Here is a 15,417-nt window from a genome sequence, read left to right as displayed (position 1 = left end):
AAACAGTGCTCCGCTTTTGTGCTGCCCTGACTGGCTGTTGGTGTTCTTCGGTGCCAGAGTGCCAGAGCGCCTTCTGTGTAACGTTACGTTATAAATCTGGTGGAGGAATTGCCAAGTATCGATCCAGTCCTGCATAATCAATCTGTCAATACGGAGCTTACCCCCGTACATCAACGCCTCAGCCGCCGCCTACATGGAGAGCCCTCTGAATTCGGACCCCTTCCGGCCGCTACCAGGACAACGCACCCTCAGACGGCCGTAGAACCTGCTGCAAACCCACATCCTGTGTCATCAACCGCGAACACCCCCCTCTTTTCATGGCGACGTGTTCGAGGACGCCGAGGACTGGCTTGAGACCTACGAGTGAGTTGCTTGTTACAACGGGTGGACTGATGAGCGTAAGCTCCACAACATGTACTTTGCTCTTGAAGAGTCTGCACGGACATGGTTTGAAAACCATGAGGCTTCCTTTCCATCCTGGGCAGCCTTCTGTCGTGATTTGAAAGCCACTTTTCCTAGCGCCGACCGTCGGGAGCGAGCAGAAGCTTCGCTACACTCGCGCAATCAGCGCCAGAACGAGAGCGTGCGTATGTTCTTTGAGGACATGACACGCCTTTTCAAGCATGCAGACCCACAAATGCTAGAAGATAAGAAGTTGCATCACCTGATGCGGGGCGTTAAACAAGAACTTTTCGCGGGACTGGTGCGCAGTCCACCACGCACTGTGGCGGAGTTCCTCAACGAGGCAGCGACCATGGAGACAACGCTGCAACACCGAGCCCGTCAGTATAACCGTGATGTGAACATCATTGGGTCCGACGCACCCCCTGTGCAGGTCGGCAGTGACATGGACGCATTACGAAATCTCATCCGTTCTGTCGTGCGGGAGGAACTGCAAGCACTCCGGATGCCTTGCAACACAACACCTTTTCCTTCACTGGCTGAAGTCATCCGGGACGAGGTGCGTATGGCAGCTGAGCAAGTTGCTGACATTCCCTACCAGACGTTCGACGCGAGACCCACCTACGCGTCCGTCCTACGTAAAGCTCCCCCGCCGGACCATAGTATCAACGCCGCAGCTCCAGCAATGGAGCCGCAGGGTCCTCGTAAGGGGGGCCTCGCATGGAGCCGTATGGTGCCTCCCTACTCCCCTCCGCCAATCTACCAGCGACCCCGTAAAAGTCAAGTATGGCGGCCCCGGGACCGTCGGCCCCTGTGCTATCATTGCGGTGAAGCCAGTCACCTTTACCGGGCGTGCCCGTACCGCCGCGTCAACATGCGGGGTTTCGCCTCGGAGGACCTCTACCCTCGGAATGCAGAACGGCCTACTGAGATTGCAAGCGACCTTGCAGCGTGACAGTACCCCGTCACATCCGGTTACCAAGAGCGTCGATCTACGTCCCCGACGAGCAACCGTTCGACAAGTCCCAACTCTTCCCGACGCCGCTCTCCCAGCCCTGGCCGGGAAAACTAATACCAGCGGCCTTCGGAGGCAGAGTCGCTGGTATTCTGGAAATGTGAAGATCCTCAGTCATCGTCAGGCCGACCCGACGAGATTTCGCTTGTGTCAGGTAGCGACAGCATCTGGCATACTACCTCCGATTTGTGTGTAACGATCGATGGAATGGATGTCACCGCGTTACTCAACACTGGTGCGGATTATTCAGTAATGAGCCGTGGTCTCACCCGAGAATTGAAGAAAGTTTTGACACATTGGTCCGGCCCGAAAATTTGTACGGCGGGAAGTCACTTGATTGAACCTGCAAGCAAGTGCACAGCGCGGGTCGGTATCCGTGGTTTTGTGTATGTTGGAGAATTTATCGTGCTTCCTGAGTGTTCGAAAGACTTGATCCTTGGTCTAGACTTCCTGCAGACCAACTGCGCTGTCATTGAACTGAAAGAAGCGCGTGTTTCCTTTTCGATGAAACGAGCCGTGGCGCGCATTGAAAACGAAGATCCGGGTCTGAACGTTTTGCATATAGTCGACGATGACGTGAGGGTTCTGGCACGTTCTAGTGTGCTGGTTCTTGTAAAGCATGATTTGTTCCACGATTACGAGGGCATCGTGGATGGGCACCTTCCGCTACTACTCGAGAAGGAATTAGCCGTTGCTCGAGGACTTTTACAACTTAGAACAGTTGTGCTACTGTCCTCTTGACAAATTTTGCTAAGGAGATGCGGCATCTCGCCAAGGACACGGCTGTTGCCGTCCTTTACGATGTTACTGCCTTGCCTCATTTATGCACCGCCGGAGCGAACCCTAAAGAATAGGCTGCACCTTGTCATGCTCTGCAAACCGTTAAAATTAGCCCCGACTTGAGGCCCGATCAAAGGAATCTTCTCTCGGCTCTTCTGAGCGATTTCGCAGACTGCTTCGCCACAGGCTCTAAGGTTGGTCGTACTCCTGTCGCCAAGCACCGCATCATCACCGATGAGACCACGTTGCCGGTATGCCAGCGCCCGTACCGGGTTTCTCCCAAGGAACGTGACGCCATTAAAACGCAAGTGGATGAAATGCTTGCGGATGACGTGATCCAGCCTTCGACGAGCCCATGGGCGTCGCCAGTGGTCCTTGTCAAAAAAGAAAGATGGCACCTTGAGATTCTGTGTTGATTACCAAAAGTTAAATAACGTGACCAAAAAGGACGTCTATCCGCTGCCCAGGATTGATGATGCCCTTGACCGACTACGCGACGCCAGGTACATCTCCTCATTAGACCTCAAAAGCGGATACTGGCAAATCGAGGTGGATCAGAGAGACCGAGAGAAGACTGCATTTGAGTTTAAGGTGCTTCCGTTTGGTCTTTGCTCTGCACCGGCCACGTTCCAACGTATGATGGACACGGTTTTATCAGGTCTGAAATGGCAGTCGTGCTTGGTGTACTTAGATGATGATGTTATTTTCTTGCCTACTTTCGAGCAACACCTGGACAGGTTGCGCATCGTGCTTCAAGCACTCAAAGGCGCGCAACTAACGATCAAGCCTGAGAAATGCCACTTTGCTTTCAAGGAACTACGCTTCCTCAGCCATGTTGTCAGTGCACAGGGCGTTCTCCCTGATCCCGAGAAGACTACTGCAGTGTCAAATTTTTCACGCCCCACCGACAAAAAGGCACTTCGACGATTCCTAGGTCTTTGTTCATACTACTGACGCTTCGTCCAAGATTTTTCTAAGATAGCTGAACCACTGACAGCACTAACCAGAGAGGACATACCCTTCCTGTGGGGAGACGATCAAGAACAAGCCTTCCAGAAGCTTAGATGCCACCTATACAAACCCCCAATACTCGCTCATTTCAATGAAGACGCCGCAACCGACGTACATACTGATGTCAGCAACGTTGGCCTCGGCGCGGTACTCATTCAGTGGCAAGGCGGAGTAGAACGGGTTATTGCCTATGCGAGCCGAACACTCTCACGATCGGAGGCAAACTATTCGACTACGGAGAAGGAGTGCCTTGCGGTAATCTGGGCCATCAGCAAGTTTCGACCATATTTGTATGGACGACCCTTCTGTATTGTCAGCGACCATCATTCCTTGTGCTGGCTGGCAAGCCTTAAAGACCCGTCTGGACGCTTAGCTCGTTGGAGCCTCCGTCTTCAAGAGTATGACGTTACTGTTGTCTATAAGTCGGGACATAAACACCAAGATGCGGATTGCTTGTCACGCGTGCCATTGGACTCCACTACAGTGGAAAACGCCGACGATTTTCCCTTTATTGGTGCCATTACCCAATCCCTTATGGCTGACCTTCAACGCAAGGACCCGGAGCTGACGCCGCTTATCGATTATTTGGAAGGACGCGATGGTAGAGTACCGCTTGTTTTTCGTCGTGGCTTGCAGTCATACACTTTACGAAGTGGAGTTCTCTACAAGCGCAATTTTGAAAGATCAAGAGAGATATTTCTACTTGTAGTACCTACGCACCTACGGCCTGACATCTTGAGCGCTTGTCACGACGAACCGTCCGCCGGCCACTTGGGAGTTAGTCGTACGCTTGCAAGAATTCGGGAGAAATACTATTGGCCGAAATTATTACCTTCAGTACGATCCTACGTTAAAACCTGCCGTGACTGTCAACGCCGAAGGACTCCACCTGTGAAACCAGCTGGATTTCTTCAGCCGATCGCTCCACCGCAAACTCCTTTCCAACAAGTGGGGATGGATCTTCTTGGTCCTTTCCCAAAGTCAACTAATGGAAAGCGTTGGATTGTTGTCGCGACAGACTACTTGACCCGATATGCTGAAACCGCGTCGCTCACAAATTGAACTGCCACCGAAGTAGCAGAGTTTTTTGTCCCACGACATCGTGTTGCATCATGGCGCTCCGGCTGTTATCATTACCGACCGCGGGGCAGCTTTTATGGCCCGCCTGACTAAGGCTTTACTGAACCTTACACATACTAGCCATAGACGGGCCACAGCATACCACCCGCAAACTAATGGCTTGGTGGAACGGCTAAACAGAACTCTGGCCGACATGCTGTCTATGTACGTGGATATACAGCATAAGACCTGGGATCAAATCCTCCCATATGCCACGTTCGCATATAATACGGCACTTCAGGAGACGACGCGGCTCACACCCTTCGAGCTTGTCTTCGGCCGTCAAGTGACCACTCCACTGGATACAATGCTGCCCGTATACACCGACGACGAACATGAGCTTGACCTGGACATTGCTAGTTTTACTCAGCGTGCGAAAGAAGCGCGGCAGCTGGCAAGACAGCGCATATACCTACAACAGCAACTAGACGTTGACCGTTACAACAAGGGACGGCGCTTCGCTGCCTACGAGCCTGGAGACTATGTCTGGATTTGGACGCCCGTTCGCCATTGTGGGCTCTCTGAAAAATTGCTGCGTCGGTACTTCGGCCGATACCGTGTCCTCGCTGCCTCAGCTACGTTACTTATGAAGTTGAATCCGCGACCCAAGATCCCTCAAGCCGCAGACGACGCAAGTTCACTGATGTTGTACACGTCGTCCCGATGAAACCCTACCACGATCGCCCCGCTGACTAATCTTGAGACTGATGGCGCCCCGTTTTGTGCTGTGGTATCCCATACCAACCTAGCATACTATCTGTTAGCTCATCGCATCAAGCAGCATTTGCAGCATCGAGGCGATGCTGCCAAGAAGGGGGGCAATGACACATGCCATTCATAGACGACGAAGGTTTGAACGGGCGATTCTGAAAAGACGACGAAGCGAAACGGTGCTCCGCTTTTGTGCTGCCCTGACTGGCTGTTGGTGTTCTTCGGTGCCAGAGTGCCAGAGCGCCTTCTGTGTAACGTTACGTTACAATATATGTAATATATATGGATGCCTTGCTGTCGAGACTACACACTTATCTGCTGGACGAAGTGAAGTGAGTTCGCCAAAGTCACTGCGGAGCAAGTGCATTCTTGTGTCACTTAAAGGGACACAGCAGCTGCTTTCAAATGTTCCAATACTATAGATTTTTGAAGTAGATTATTTGTTGATTATGTCTGTGAAGTTATTTTTTTTATTATGCATAAAATACCTGCACAATCGCCAACTGAAAGCGCACAGTTCAAATTTCCTGCGCCCCATGCTACTGCTACAGAGGAGGAAAGCAAAGAGAGAAACCTCGTTTCTCCGTCCGTCGTGAGCCAACGGAGGGAGCTTCCGGTGTGTGCGCTGTTCCTCGTCTTGTGTAGGTTGCGGACGTACACGTCAACTTAGTGTTGTGCACCTGATACAACACAGCTCTGCATGTGTTCGGATGCATGAACAGCTGTGGACGCAACGATGTAGTCTTCCATTGTGTCAAAAGCTTGCGGCACAATGCAATGCTGCTGAGAAGAAAGATACATTCAAACCAACCAAAGGAAGCATTTTACTCGAAGCATTTTCGTGACTGTAACTACATGTAGTTTGTTCCTAATTCGATTTCTATTCGCCGCAAGATCGACCTAGAGGTGGCGCCACCGTCACTCCGGTAGTGTGGATTGTAGTTTGTTCCTAATTCGATTTCTATTCGCCGCGAGATCGACCTAGAGGTGGCGCCACCGTCACTCCGGTAGTGTGGATCGGCAGCCGGCGGCGCTCGCAGAAACGCACGCTGCGTAGGTCTGCTTCCGAGTTTACGGCGGGTTTGTTGGCGATGAAAACGTGTCTTCTGCAGTATTTCTGCCATATTGCAGAAACAAAATCCAAGGATTTCGCCAATGCAGCAGAAGAAGAGCGGATTTTAGGAAAACAAAGCACGCAACCACCAGACTTCCAGATTTACTTTGCATGTTTCTTGCGCTGTACCGCGCTCACGCGCCTGTAATGCTTGGGCCTGCCTAATGACAGCTTTGTTTTTCTTATCGACTTTTAAACAGTTTACGCGTGTCTCATGCGAGTGAGACACGCGAATTTAGTGTCAAGCCCACGCAGATACCTGCAATACTTTAGATTGAATCGAGAAAGCCTGGTTCATTATATCGTACTTGACTCGAGGATTAATAAGGTTAAATGTAGCATTGGCAGCACGCTGCATGGCGAGTTGCTTTAGACTGAGTGCACATCAACTCTGGCCCAGACAATCACGCACAAGTATTCCCCAAAAATGAGATAACGCCGGCACTATACAGGAAACCTCGCCGCACAGGAAAGCTCATTGTTCACGTGTACAGCGCTGAGTGGATTGAATTTGCCGAGGTGCTTTTTGCGGCTACTGTCATAGAATGTGATAGCGTATTACTGCATGCGCCACTAACTGTAAATGATTTCCTGAAACCGAGGAAAGTATAAGGGATTTCTGATGTGTGTGATGTTAATATATAACGGTAAATTAGTAGTGTAATTATTTTGTTTTGCAATGCCAATAAATTTCACCGTGTGAGAGAACTTTTACACACTTGACAGAATTTACAATAATCAGCGATTAATTTTCAGTAACGTTAAAGTGCAAGCTACGAATTACTCGCTGCGAAGATATCGTTATAAACTGCGCATGGGCACTCTCATGTTCTGGGAAGCAATTTTACAGGCTGAAAATTTCTTTATCACTTGTTATTTAGCAGGGACTAAATCTTATGCGAAGTAAAATATTAGGGTTGCTTCCAAAACAGATGCCGGATATAGAACTATTCCGAAAGAAATGGAGGTCATCTTATCATGTGACTATATAAAGATATATTTATTCCCGAACTAAATACTGATATTTAAGCCCGCATGAAGCTGTTTTACTGCCCTTGTCAGAAACGACGAGTTTGCTCGGAAGACAGCACCTGGACGAAAAGGGATTATAATGATTATAATAGGCTACCAGTAAAGTACATTAATCTAGGTGTATTATGTAATATTTAGGGTAACAATTAGGTGCAGGGAATATGTTTCTCAAACATTCGAGCATTTCTCTAAAGCAAAATGTGCTCACTAAAACGTTTACGGATGCACAGAAGCCTTCAACAACAACAAAAACAAAAAACAAAAGAAATGCATATTGGCCCGGGTTTAACGCATGAAAGCGGCATCGGCTATGACGGATGATTGCAGAGGCTGGTTTTGGTGTCATTTTTTTTTTTTTATTATTAACACCACATTTACCACGTGGGATTGCTTATTGTGCAGTCAAATCCCACAGCAGAGGAGCGCCTTTCGAAACGGTTGTGATTGAATCCCCCGTTCTCGAAACCAGCAGTCGAGTGCCCTTAGCATTGAGACACCGCAACAGAGGTTTAAAAGCAAAAAAAAAAAAAAAAGAAAGAAAGTACTCACACAACTCTATCGTAAATACAGAAGGCATAGTAGGCATAGAGTGGTCTGTTCAAACTGCATTCTGCTGTATGAAGCAGTCTGCGGTGGCATATGTTTCAGTAGCTGCGGTATTCCAAACAGAAATGGGAATATGCGATTTCTGAGCGTTTGCATTAACTTTTATTGATGGCAACAACCTGTTTTGCTTTGACATGGTGGTAACGACAGTACCACTTCGTTTGAGACATTGCATGTCAAAGGATCTCAAGCGCCCAAGACAGCGATGGACGATGCCTTATCTAAGCATAAAATGCTCAATACGGACAAGTATATATTTTTTTAATGAAGCGTGGGGTTATAGACTGTTCATATTTATTTTGCAAGAGGCATATAGGTAAGCAAAAGCTCACAGGAACTGCGAAACAAACAAAAACACTCCTGTACACGCCGCCTGCGCGCGCGTAAATCACTGCGGGCTGGCACGCGACGCGAAAACGCATCTACACTGAGTAGGTTTCGCCGCTTAGCCGCAAGGTGGCGACTCTGCTCGATCTCGAGGCCAATAGGGCTTGGTAACTAAAGTGGCTTAGCTTATCTCACCCTACTTTTGAATTATTGTCATGAATCTGGTATGTTATGTGATCTGTTTCATAATTACTTGTGCTTTTCTTTTAGGCCCGTTACAACCAAGCCAAAGTATCTATTCAAGACAGGACTGCTCGAACAACTGCAGTCATTGAAACACTGGAACGAGATCTTGAGCTCCTCTGCCTAACAGGTGTGGAAGACAAACTCCAGGATAAAGTCCGGCCCACCCTTGAGCTCCTTCGCAATGCTGGCATAAAGGTTGTACTGCTAATTCTTTTTTAATGCTTATATGAAAGGTATTTTTGGGTAAAATGAACAAATAGCTGGTCTCCTAAGCTATCTTTTTGAACATGTAGTGTGCAGTCTTTGTATGTGTATTTATTGCTCTTTGCATGACATGAGCTGAAAGCTGCCAGCATGAAACCATGTCATGTTATCTTACATGAAAATAGCATTGTAGCACATTGTAGGGTTGAGTTCTTTTTTTCTTTTTTTTTCCCTGTGTCATTTTTCTAAATGGAATCCCTCTGTAGCTGGTATTTTTTCCATCATTGGTCATGGTGAAAATCTCACATGCGTGAGATCTGTCCGCGAGATTCCATGAGACATGTTCTTGTCTAGCATTCCTAGCATATCCATGCGATGATGAGCAACGCTGTACCACCAAGCCCACACTTGCTATGGAAGGAAATTTCCACTGAGCATATAATCCATTGCTAGCAAATGCTATACAAGGGGCGCGCGATGTACCATGTGCAGAAGCAACACTCAGGCTTTCGCATTTCTCCAATGCAATTTTTGCAGTGCTGTCTGAATTTTTCTATCCCCATCTTGCTGTGAGTGCTTCCAAGGTGGCCAACAGGGTAGGCATTGCCTATTTTGTCTTGCTTCTCCTGCAGCATAGCTGCTATCCACTCCATGAGCAAGCAGGCACCACATGCAGCGAGCATAGCTCCATTTTCTTCCCATCTCCATGCTGCAATAACGCATGTTGAGCCACTGTATCAGTTTAACACATTCCAGCCCACAAGAAAAGCGGTACTTTTTGGGTGGCGCATTTAATATTTTTTGAAGTTGCCGAAACATGCTTGATACTCAAGTGTATGGTATTAAATTTTAAACGAGGAAATTCTCCTTCTAATCACTAGTCTCACCCATGAGACAATGAAAAAAAAATTTTTATTCGTGAAACATTTGCAACTACTAAAAGGAAAAATTTGTAAAAAACATTTTTTTCGTGAAACATTTGCAACTACTAAATGTAAAAGGTTATAAAAATATCAATGTTTTCTCACACAGGTAACACGCACAAAACAGTTAAAATATACATTTTCTGCAGCAAGAACCCATGCATGATATCGGTGAATATTTGAAATTTCAAATATGAATTGAATATATTTGTTATTCTGTATTCAGCAGCAGTATGACAGCTCCAGCCAGTTTTATGCAGTCGTTTCCTGTACAAATGCTAGTGTAAGGAATCCTGTATAAATGTAATGTATATGACAGCATCTACAGGATCAGTACGAAAGAAAGGCATTTGTAAGAGCAGGCTGTCGACATTTTCGGACACTTAGCTATCAGCCCGAAAAGATTTGCATCTCTTCTGTGGAGCAAAAAAGCCATAGAGGATAGCCTACTTCATTTGTTAGTAACTCTTTGAAGCAGTGTGCAAAATCTCTTTCAGCACGCTACAGCAACTTTAACTTGCTTAGATTTCTTGTTACTTCGGTACTTTGCTTTTTCAGACTTCGAAAGGGCTTTCAGTACCAGCCGTAAAAGCATCGTAATTTTCTTATTCTCTCTCAGATGTTTGTACTCATTTTGAATCATTTTGTACTCATTCAGATTTGTCCTGAAAGGTAGAAAGAAAACTTTACATGTGGCTATTTGTTTAAATAGTCTGCAGTATATTCAGTAATTTGCTTTCCATTATATATTTTCTTTTGCTATTAGTTTGTGAATAGAAATTGTTGTAAATTATCAACTCATACATTTTATGATATGCCTCGTAACTTTCGGCAGATGTACTTAGGTATTAATTTAATTGAAACATAAAAGTTTGTTTGTTTTGTTTACTGCTGCTTCTTTTTCCCCTAGGTGTGGATGCTCACAGGAGACAAACTGGAAACTGCCACGAGCATTGCAAAGTCATCACGTTTGGTGTCTCGATCTCAAGAGCTGCATATCTTTGAATCTGTTGCCAACCGAACTGAAGCACGTTGCGAATTGAATAAGTTCAGACGCCGGAATGATTATGCCCTCATAATTCGTGGCGATGCCCTTGAGGTGATTTTTTTCATGTCTATATTTTTTTTTTTTTGGTAAGATTAAAGTTTTTTTCTATACACTGCTAATGCATAGAGCTAGCTGGCTGTAGAGTTTTCGTTGAATATGTAATGGCTGTGCTCATTATGAAATCTTTAATCTAGCATGAACCAAGGTCCTAAAATATGCTGCTTTGTTTTTCAAAAATGACGCTGGAAGCATGGAAACCTAGGAAACTTATTGCAGCCATGAATATATTTCATTCAAGTGCGCCTAATGTTGGAGGTGGGCAAAATTTCGCTACTTGTGCAGTGAGAGCAGCTGTGGCCGCAATCTCAAATGTGCCACAGCTGCAGCAGCCAGTGAACACATGCTACCAAATATGCATTCATGCTGCCGACATAAGATGCACCAATTTTTACATGCTATGATATGAATGTTTTTTTGGGCTTTGAAATATCTGCAATTACAAAAAGGATGTCATTGGAATATTTTTACCTTTTGTAACTTTTTATAAAAACTCTTGCATCTCTTAATTCAAGAGGATCTGACTGGCATTAATTTCTGGCAGTTTATTTGTTTGTGAAAAATACTTCCTTGTATTCAAGGTTATCACCAGCCATGTTACTTTAGTCTTTTTGGGGAGAAGTTTAATCATTTTATGAGATTTGAGTGCAGTGTGAAATTATCATATACAGTCAAACCCGGATATATCGAATTTTGGCTATATTGAACTCGCGGAATATCCCCTTGAAAATCCCATGTAAAAGTATAGGAAAGCTGCGTCGTATATCGAACTCCAATTCACTGGTCGTTCGATATATCGAACTCCGCCCCACGCACTGGAAGGCGCGCCGCGCCGTCCACAGAGACGATCGATCGCATCAACCACGGCCGTTTGCCGCATGACGCTTTTCAAGCCGCCGCGCGCGGAATGAGAGAGAACCGGTTCGGCGACGGCCGGTCTAGAGCAGCGCCGCGCCCTTTCCCCAAAGCCGCGCGCGTCTGCGGTGACCCGCGCGGCAGCACGTGACGTCTGCAAGCCATGAGCGGGAAGAACGAGAGGGAGCCGTTTTGACGACGGGCAGCCGGTACGGAGCAGACGCAGCCAATGCAGCCGTGGCGTTGCGGCGAGGAAAAACGACGGGATAGAGCGAAGCGCAAAGGTGTACCCATGTACCCATTCTTTCTTTCCTCCTTTTCGGTCTCCGTTCGCTGCAGCGCAGCATGCGCTACGCATGCGCCGGCAAGCCCAATCGGCGCGTGACAGACAGAAAGTCAGACTACCGCCTGATCGTTATCGTGTCGAATGCTATCTGCAGCGCGCGTTTCTCTTTCTTTTGTTTCGCGATGGGGAGTGTGCGGCGTCGCGTAAACTATGTCGGCTTCGAACGTTAAAAAGCAGAAGAATTTGGATTTCGCAACCAAGTTGGCGGCCGTACAGAGCGTCGAAGAGGGCAAAAAGTAATCGGTGGCAGATGCATATGGCATTTCAAAGAGCACTCTAAGCACGCTGCTAAAAAACAAAGAAATTAAGCTCAAGGCAGGTGAGCAAAGTCGTTCCGGAGCGTGCCGTGTGTGCCCTCCGGCTTTTGAGAAAGTTGAGCAGGCCCTTTATGCATGGTTTCTGGAGGTCCGGGCTAAAAACATCCTCGTAGATGGGCCCATGTTAATGGAAAAGGCGAAATGGTTCGCTACTGTTCTCGGCGAGGAAAACTTTTGCGGAGGAACTGGGTGGCTGCACAGGTTTAAAAACCGCCACAGCATCATGGGAAAAACGATTTCAGGCGAGAGTGAAAGCGTCAGCAGCCAAGGAATGCAACAGTGGCTTTCCGAAGAGTGGCCAAAGATCGCCGAGGAGTTTTCTCCCGCAGAAATCTTTAATGCAGATGAGACTGGCCTTTTTTGGTAGATGTTGCCAAGCAAGACGCTCGACCTCCGAGGGAGCACATATCCCGAAGGGAAGATGAGCAAAGTGCGCGTCACTGTTTTGCTTGCGGCAAATATGGACAGATCTTGTAAGTTAAAGCCATTCGTGATTGGGAAAAGTATGTCGCCTCGATGTTTCAAGAACTGCAAGCAGCTTCCAGTACGCTACGGCTTCAACAGGAAAGCGTGGATGACGCGTCAACTTTTTTCTGAATGGCTTCAGGCATGGGACACGGAGTTGGGCAAGTCAGGCCGCCGAGTTTGCCTTCTCGTCGACAACTGCTCGGCCCATCACACCACGTGCGAGCTGCATCATGTAGAACTGAAATTTCTTCCGCCTAACACGACAGCGAGGTTGCAGCCACTGGATCAGGGCATTATAAAAGCATTTAAGGTCGGCTACAGAAGGAGACTTGTTCAGTGGCTCCTAATTAATCTTAGAATGGGAGTCGATCTGAAGATTGACTTGCTGGGGGCCATCAAATGATCACTGGCGCCTGGAACGACGTAAAGCAGGACACAGTGGTCAATTGTTTTCGCAAGGCAGGTCTTGCAGTGGCCGCAGGTGACTGTCCAGAAGTTTCGGAATTCTCGGACGAAGACGGAAGCTTGAATGCGGCATTCCGCGATCTCTCACGTTTTCCGGGTGTCGTCCCGCCCGAAATCACAGTTGACGATTTTGTCAACGTCGACAGCGACGTTCAAGCCGTGGCCAACTTGGCTGACGAAGACATTGTGGCGGGAGTAGCGGGCACTCACGAGGACGGCGATTCAAGTGATGATGACCGCCACTGTGATCTCGATGAAACGCACCCGTACACAACCGCGGAGCTGGCTTCGGCGTTCAATTTGATTCGGCGCTGTTGCGGTGAGATGGAGGGCACCGGCCTTTCACATCTGGACAATCTGGACAAGATCGAGACCAGCGTTTTCCGCTTTATTGCCCAGAGGAAGAAGCAGTTGAAGATTAGCAATTTTTTTCTGTGAAATAAAGTGCATCTTCACGTTGTGTGTACAACTTCAATTCTTGAATGCTCCGAACGGTAAGCTGCCGATATATGTACTCGCATAATGAACCCATATTTTTTTTTTTTAAATTGACATCAGCTCGAGGGAAAAAGTTCATTACGGAGGCTTTTTTTTTTTTTTTTTTTTTTTTTTTTTGCGAGAGTTGTTTATTTGGCCATGAATCAACGAAAGCACCCGGCTCGCTGGAATCGCGATGCCGGCTTTTAACATCGTTCGCTTCAAACGGCAGTTGCTGCTGTCACGCGTTCCAATGATTTTGTGGCAGTGTCCACCCCTAGCGTGACGTGATTAAATCGAACTAGCTGTGCAATAAAGCCATCATGGGCACTCTGCCAAGTTCGCTTCCCGCCACTGCAGGAGCTAGCGACAAAAGTATAAGATAAATACGTCGTGACGTCTGCACAGCAGCTTGGTGCGTTGCTAACAAAGGCTGTGGCCTGTGGTGAAGTGAAATAGAGGGACGCTCCGCCAACTTTTTTTTTTTTTTTTTTTTCACATTCTCGGCGGCGAAAGTAGAGGGTGAGTTAATCACTCAAGTGGGTTGGTTACGCGACAAATACAGTATCATTTTTCACGATCGCAAGTGGCGTCAAGCCGATTGCTGTACATCGAATTTTCAATATATCGAACTATTTCGCGATCCCCTTCGAGTTCGATATATCCGGGTTTGACTGTAGTGGTAGTTGAGTTGGGGCATACATCGTGCTTTTGGGCTAAATTGTAAGCAACTTACCTAATTCTAAAACTTTGATTTGTGGCATTTTTCGTAGCTGAGTGTGGTGCTGATTTGATATTTTGTGAACCTTCTATACACGATGTTCCATATTTATCTGTCTGAGTTGAGAAATCTTCCTGTGGAAACGACTGGACTATTTGGGCTCAAACACCGACCACACTATAATATATGACAGTTAAGCTTGCGGGCTTCTCTCAGAAGCATAGAGAAAGTGGTCACCGAGTCCGCTGTCGCTTGGGACAGTCCGGAGAAGTGGCATGATCAAGACGCAGCCTGCCATGGGTTTATTTATGACGGTCGCGCTGGTGGCCGCTTTTCGGAAGTGGTATCTGAACTCATGAGAACAGACGATGCCGCCGGTTTGGTCCTTTCCGACTCTCGGAAAATGGCCCCAGAGCCGCGCTTCGGCCGTACTGCGAGGCAGGCAAAACAGAGCAGTTAGAGAGCACAGCGTAAGCGCAGTTTTTGTGGGTTCGGCGCTAACTGCTCTGTCTGTTTCTCACTTTGAATGTAGAGGGCGTGAGGCCATAAATTCTCAAAACATGCCGAAACACGGGTTGGAGAGAATGCGCGGCAGAGGGACCTATCGTCGGTGTCTTCTTGCAAAGGCGCTTGTCGACCCGTCCCTTTGAAACCGCCACCCGCGCGCGACTGACCAAGGGCAGCGATTGGAATGTTTGGGCCGGAGGTTTTTGTTTGTGCGTGTATTGGAAGGGAAACCGGCGGTGTTTATCTTTGTGACTGCTTGGCACCTCTTGTGGGAGCTGAGGGAGGATTCTGGAGAGAGTGTAAAACGGAGATGTGTGTGGGTGCATGCTCAACCACTCACTGCTTTGTGCATTTTTTGTGTTTATTATACTGTAACATGCATAGGAGAGGAGCATATGTGGCACAGTGATTGGCCAGCCCATTTTAAAAACATTGCATACTATTGGCCAAAGAGTGACTAGTCGTTGATTGGTCAACGGACTGGACTGGAAATTTTGGTAACTCGAAGTAAGGCGCGTTTGAGAGTGTCGAGTTCGGACGACGGTCGAGTCCAGACGGGTTGTCCGAGGAGGGAGGCTAGGCTGACGGAGGTCTCCAGGGGCTCCGGCCTAAAGTGTACCAGAAGGCCAAGGCCTGATTCTGCTAGCCTCTGACCTCTGATCGTTC

At 47.5% G+C, this 15,417-nt stretch overlaps 1 protein-coding gene across 8 annotated transcripts in view; it reads left to right on the top strand.

Moving 5' to 3' along the window:
* LOC146205507 (putative phospholipid-transporting ATPase IIB) overlaps nt 1-15,417 on the top strand; it is a 75,081-nt gene that overhangs the window by 32,526 nt on the left and 27,138 nt on the right. For all 8 annotated transcript variants that reach the window (XM_084590224.1, XM_084590220.1, XM_084590222.1 and 5 more), the window contains 2 exons: nt 8,388-8,558; nt 10,401-10,589. In XM_084590224.1, the coding sequence (XP_084446350.1) occupies nt 8,388-8,558; nt 10,401-10,589 (360 nt within the window). The remainder of the gene's footprint in view (nt 1-8,387; nt 8,559-10,400; nt 10,590-15,417) is intronic.

The sequence above is a fragment of the Amblyomma maculatum genome, chromosome 1 (genome assembly GCF_055883805.1).
Source record: "Amblyomma maculatum isolate TAMU_Amacu chromosome 1, ASM5588380v1, whole genome shotgun sequence".
Classification (NCBI taxonomy): domain Eukaryota; kingdom Metazoa; phylum Arthropoda; class Arachnida; order Ixodida; family Ixodidae; genus Amblyomma; species Amblyomma maculatum.
The sequence above is the reverse complement of the archived record's forward strand: the minus strand, read 5'-3'. Positions and strand labels throughout refer to the sequence as shown.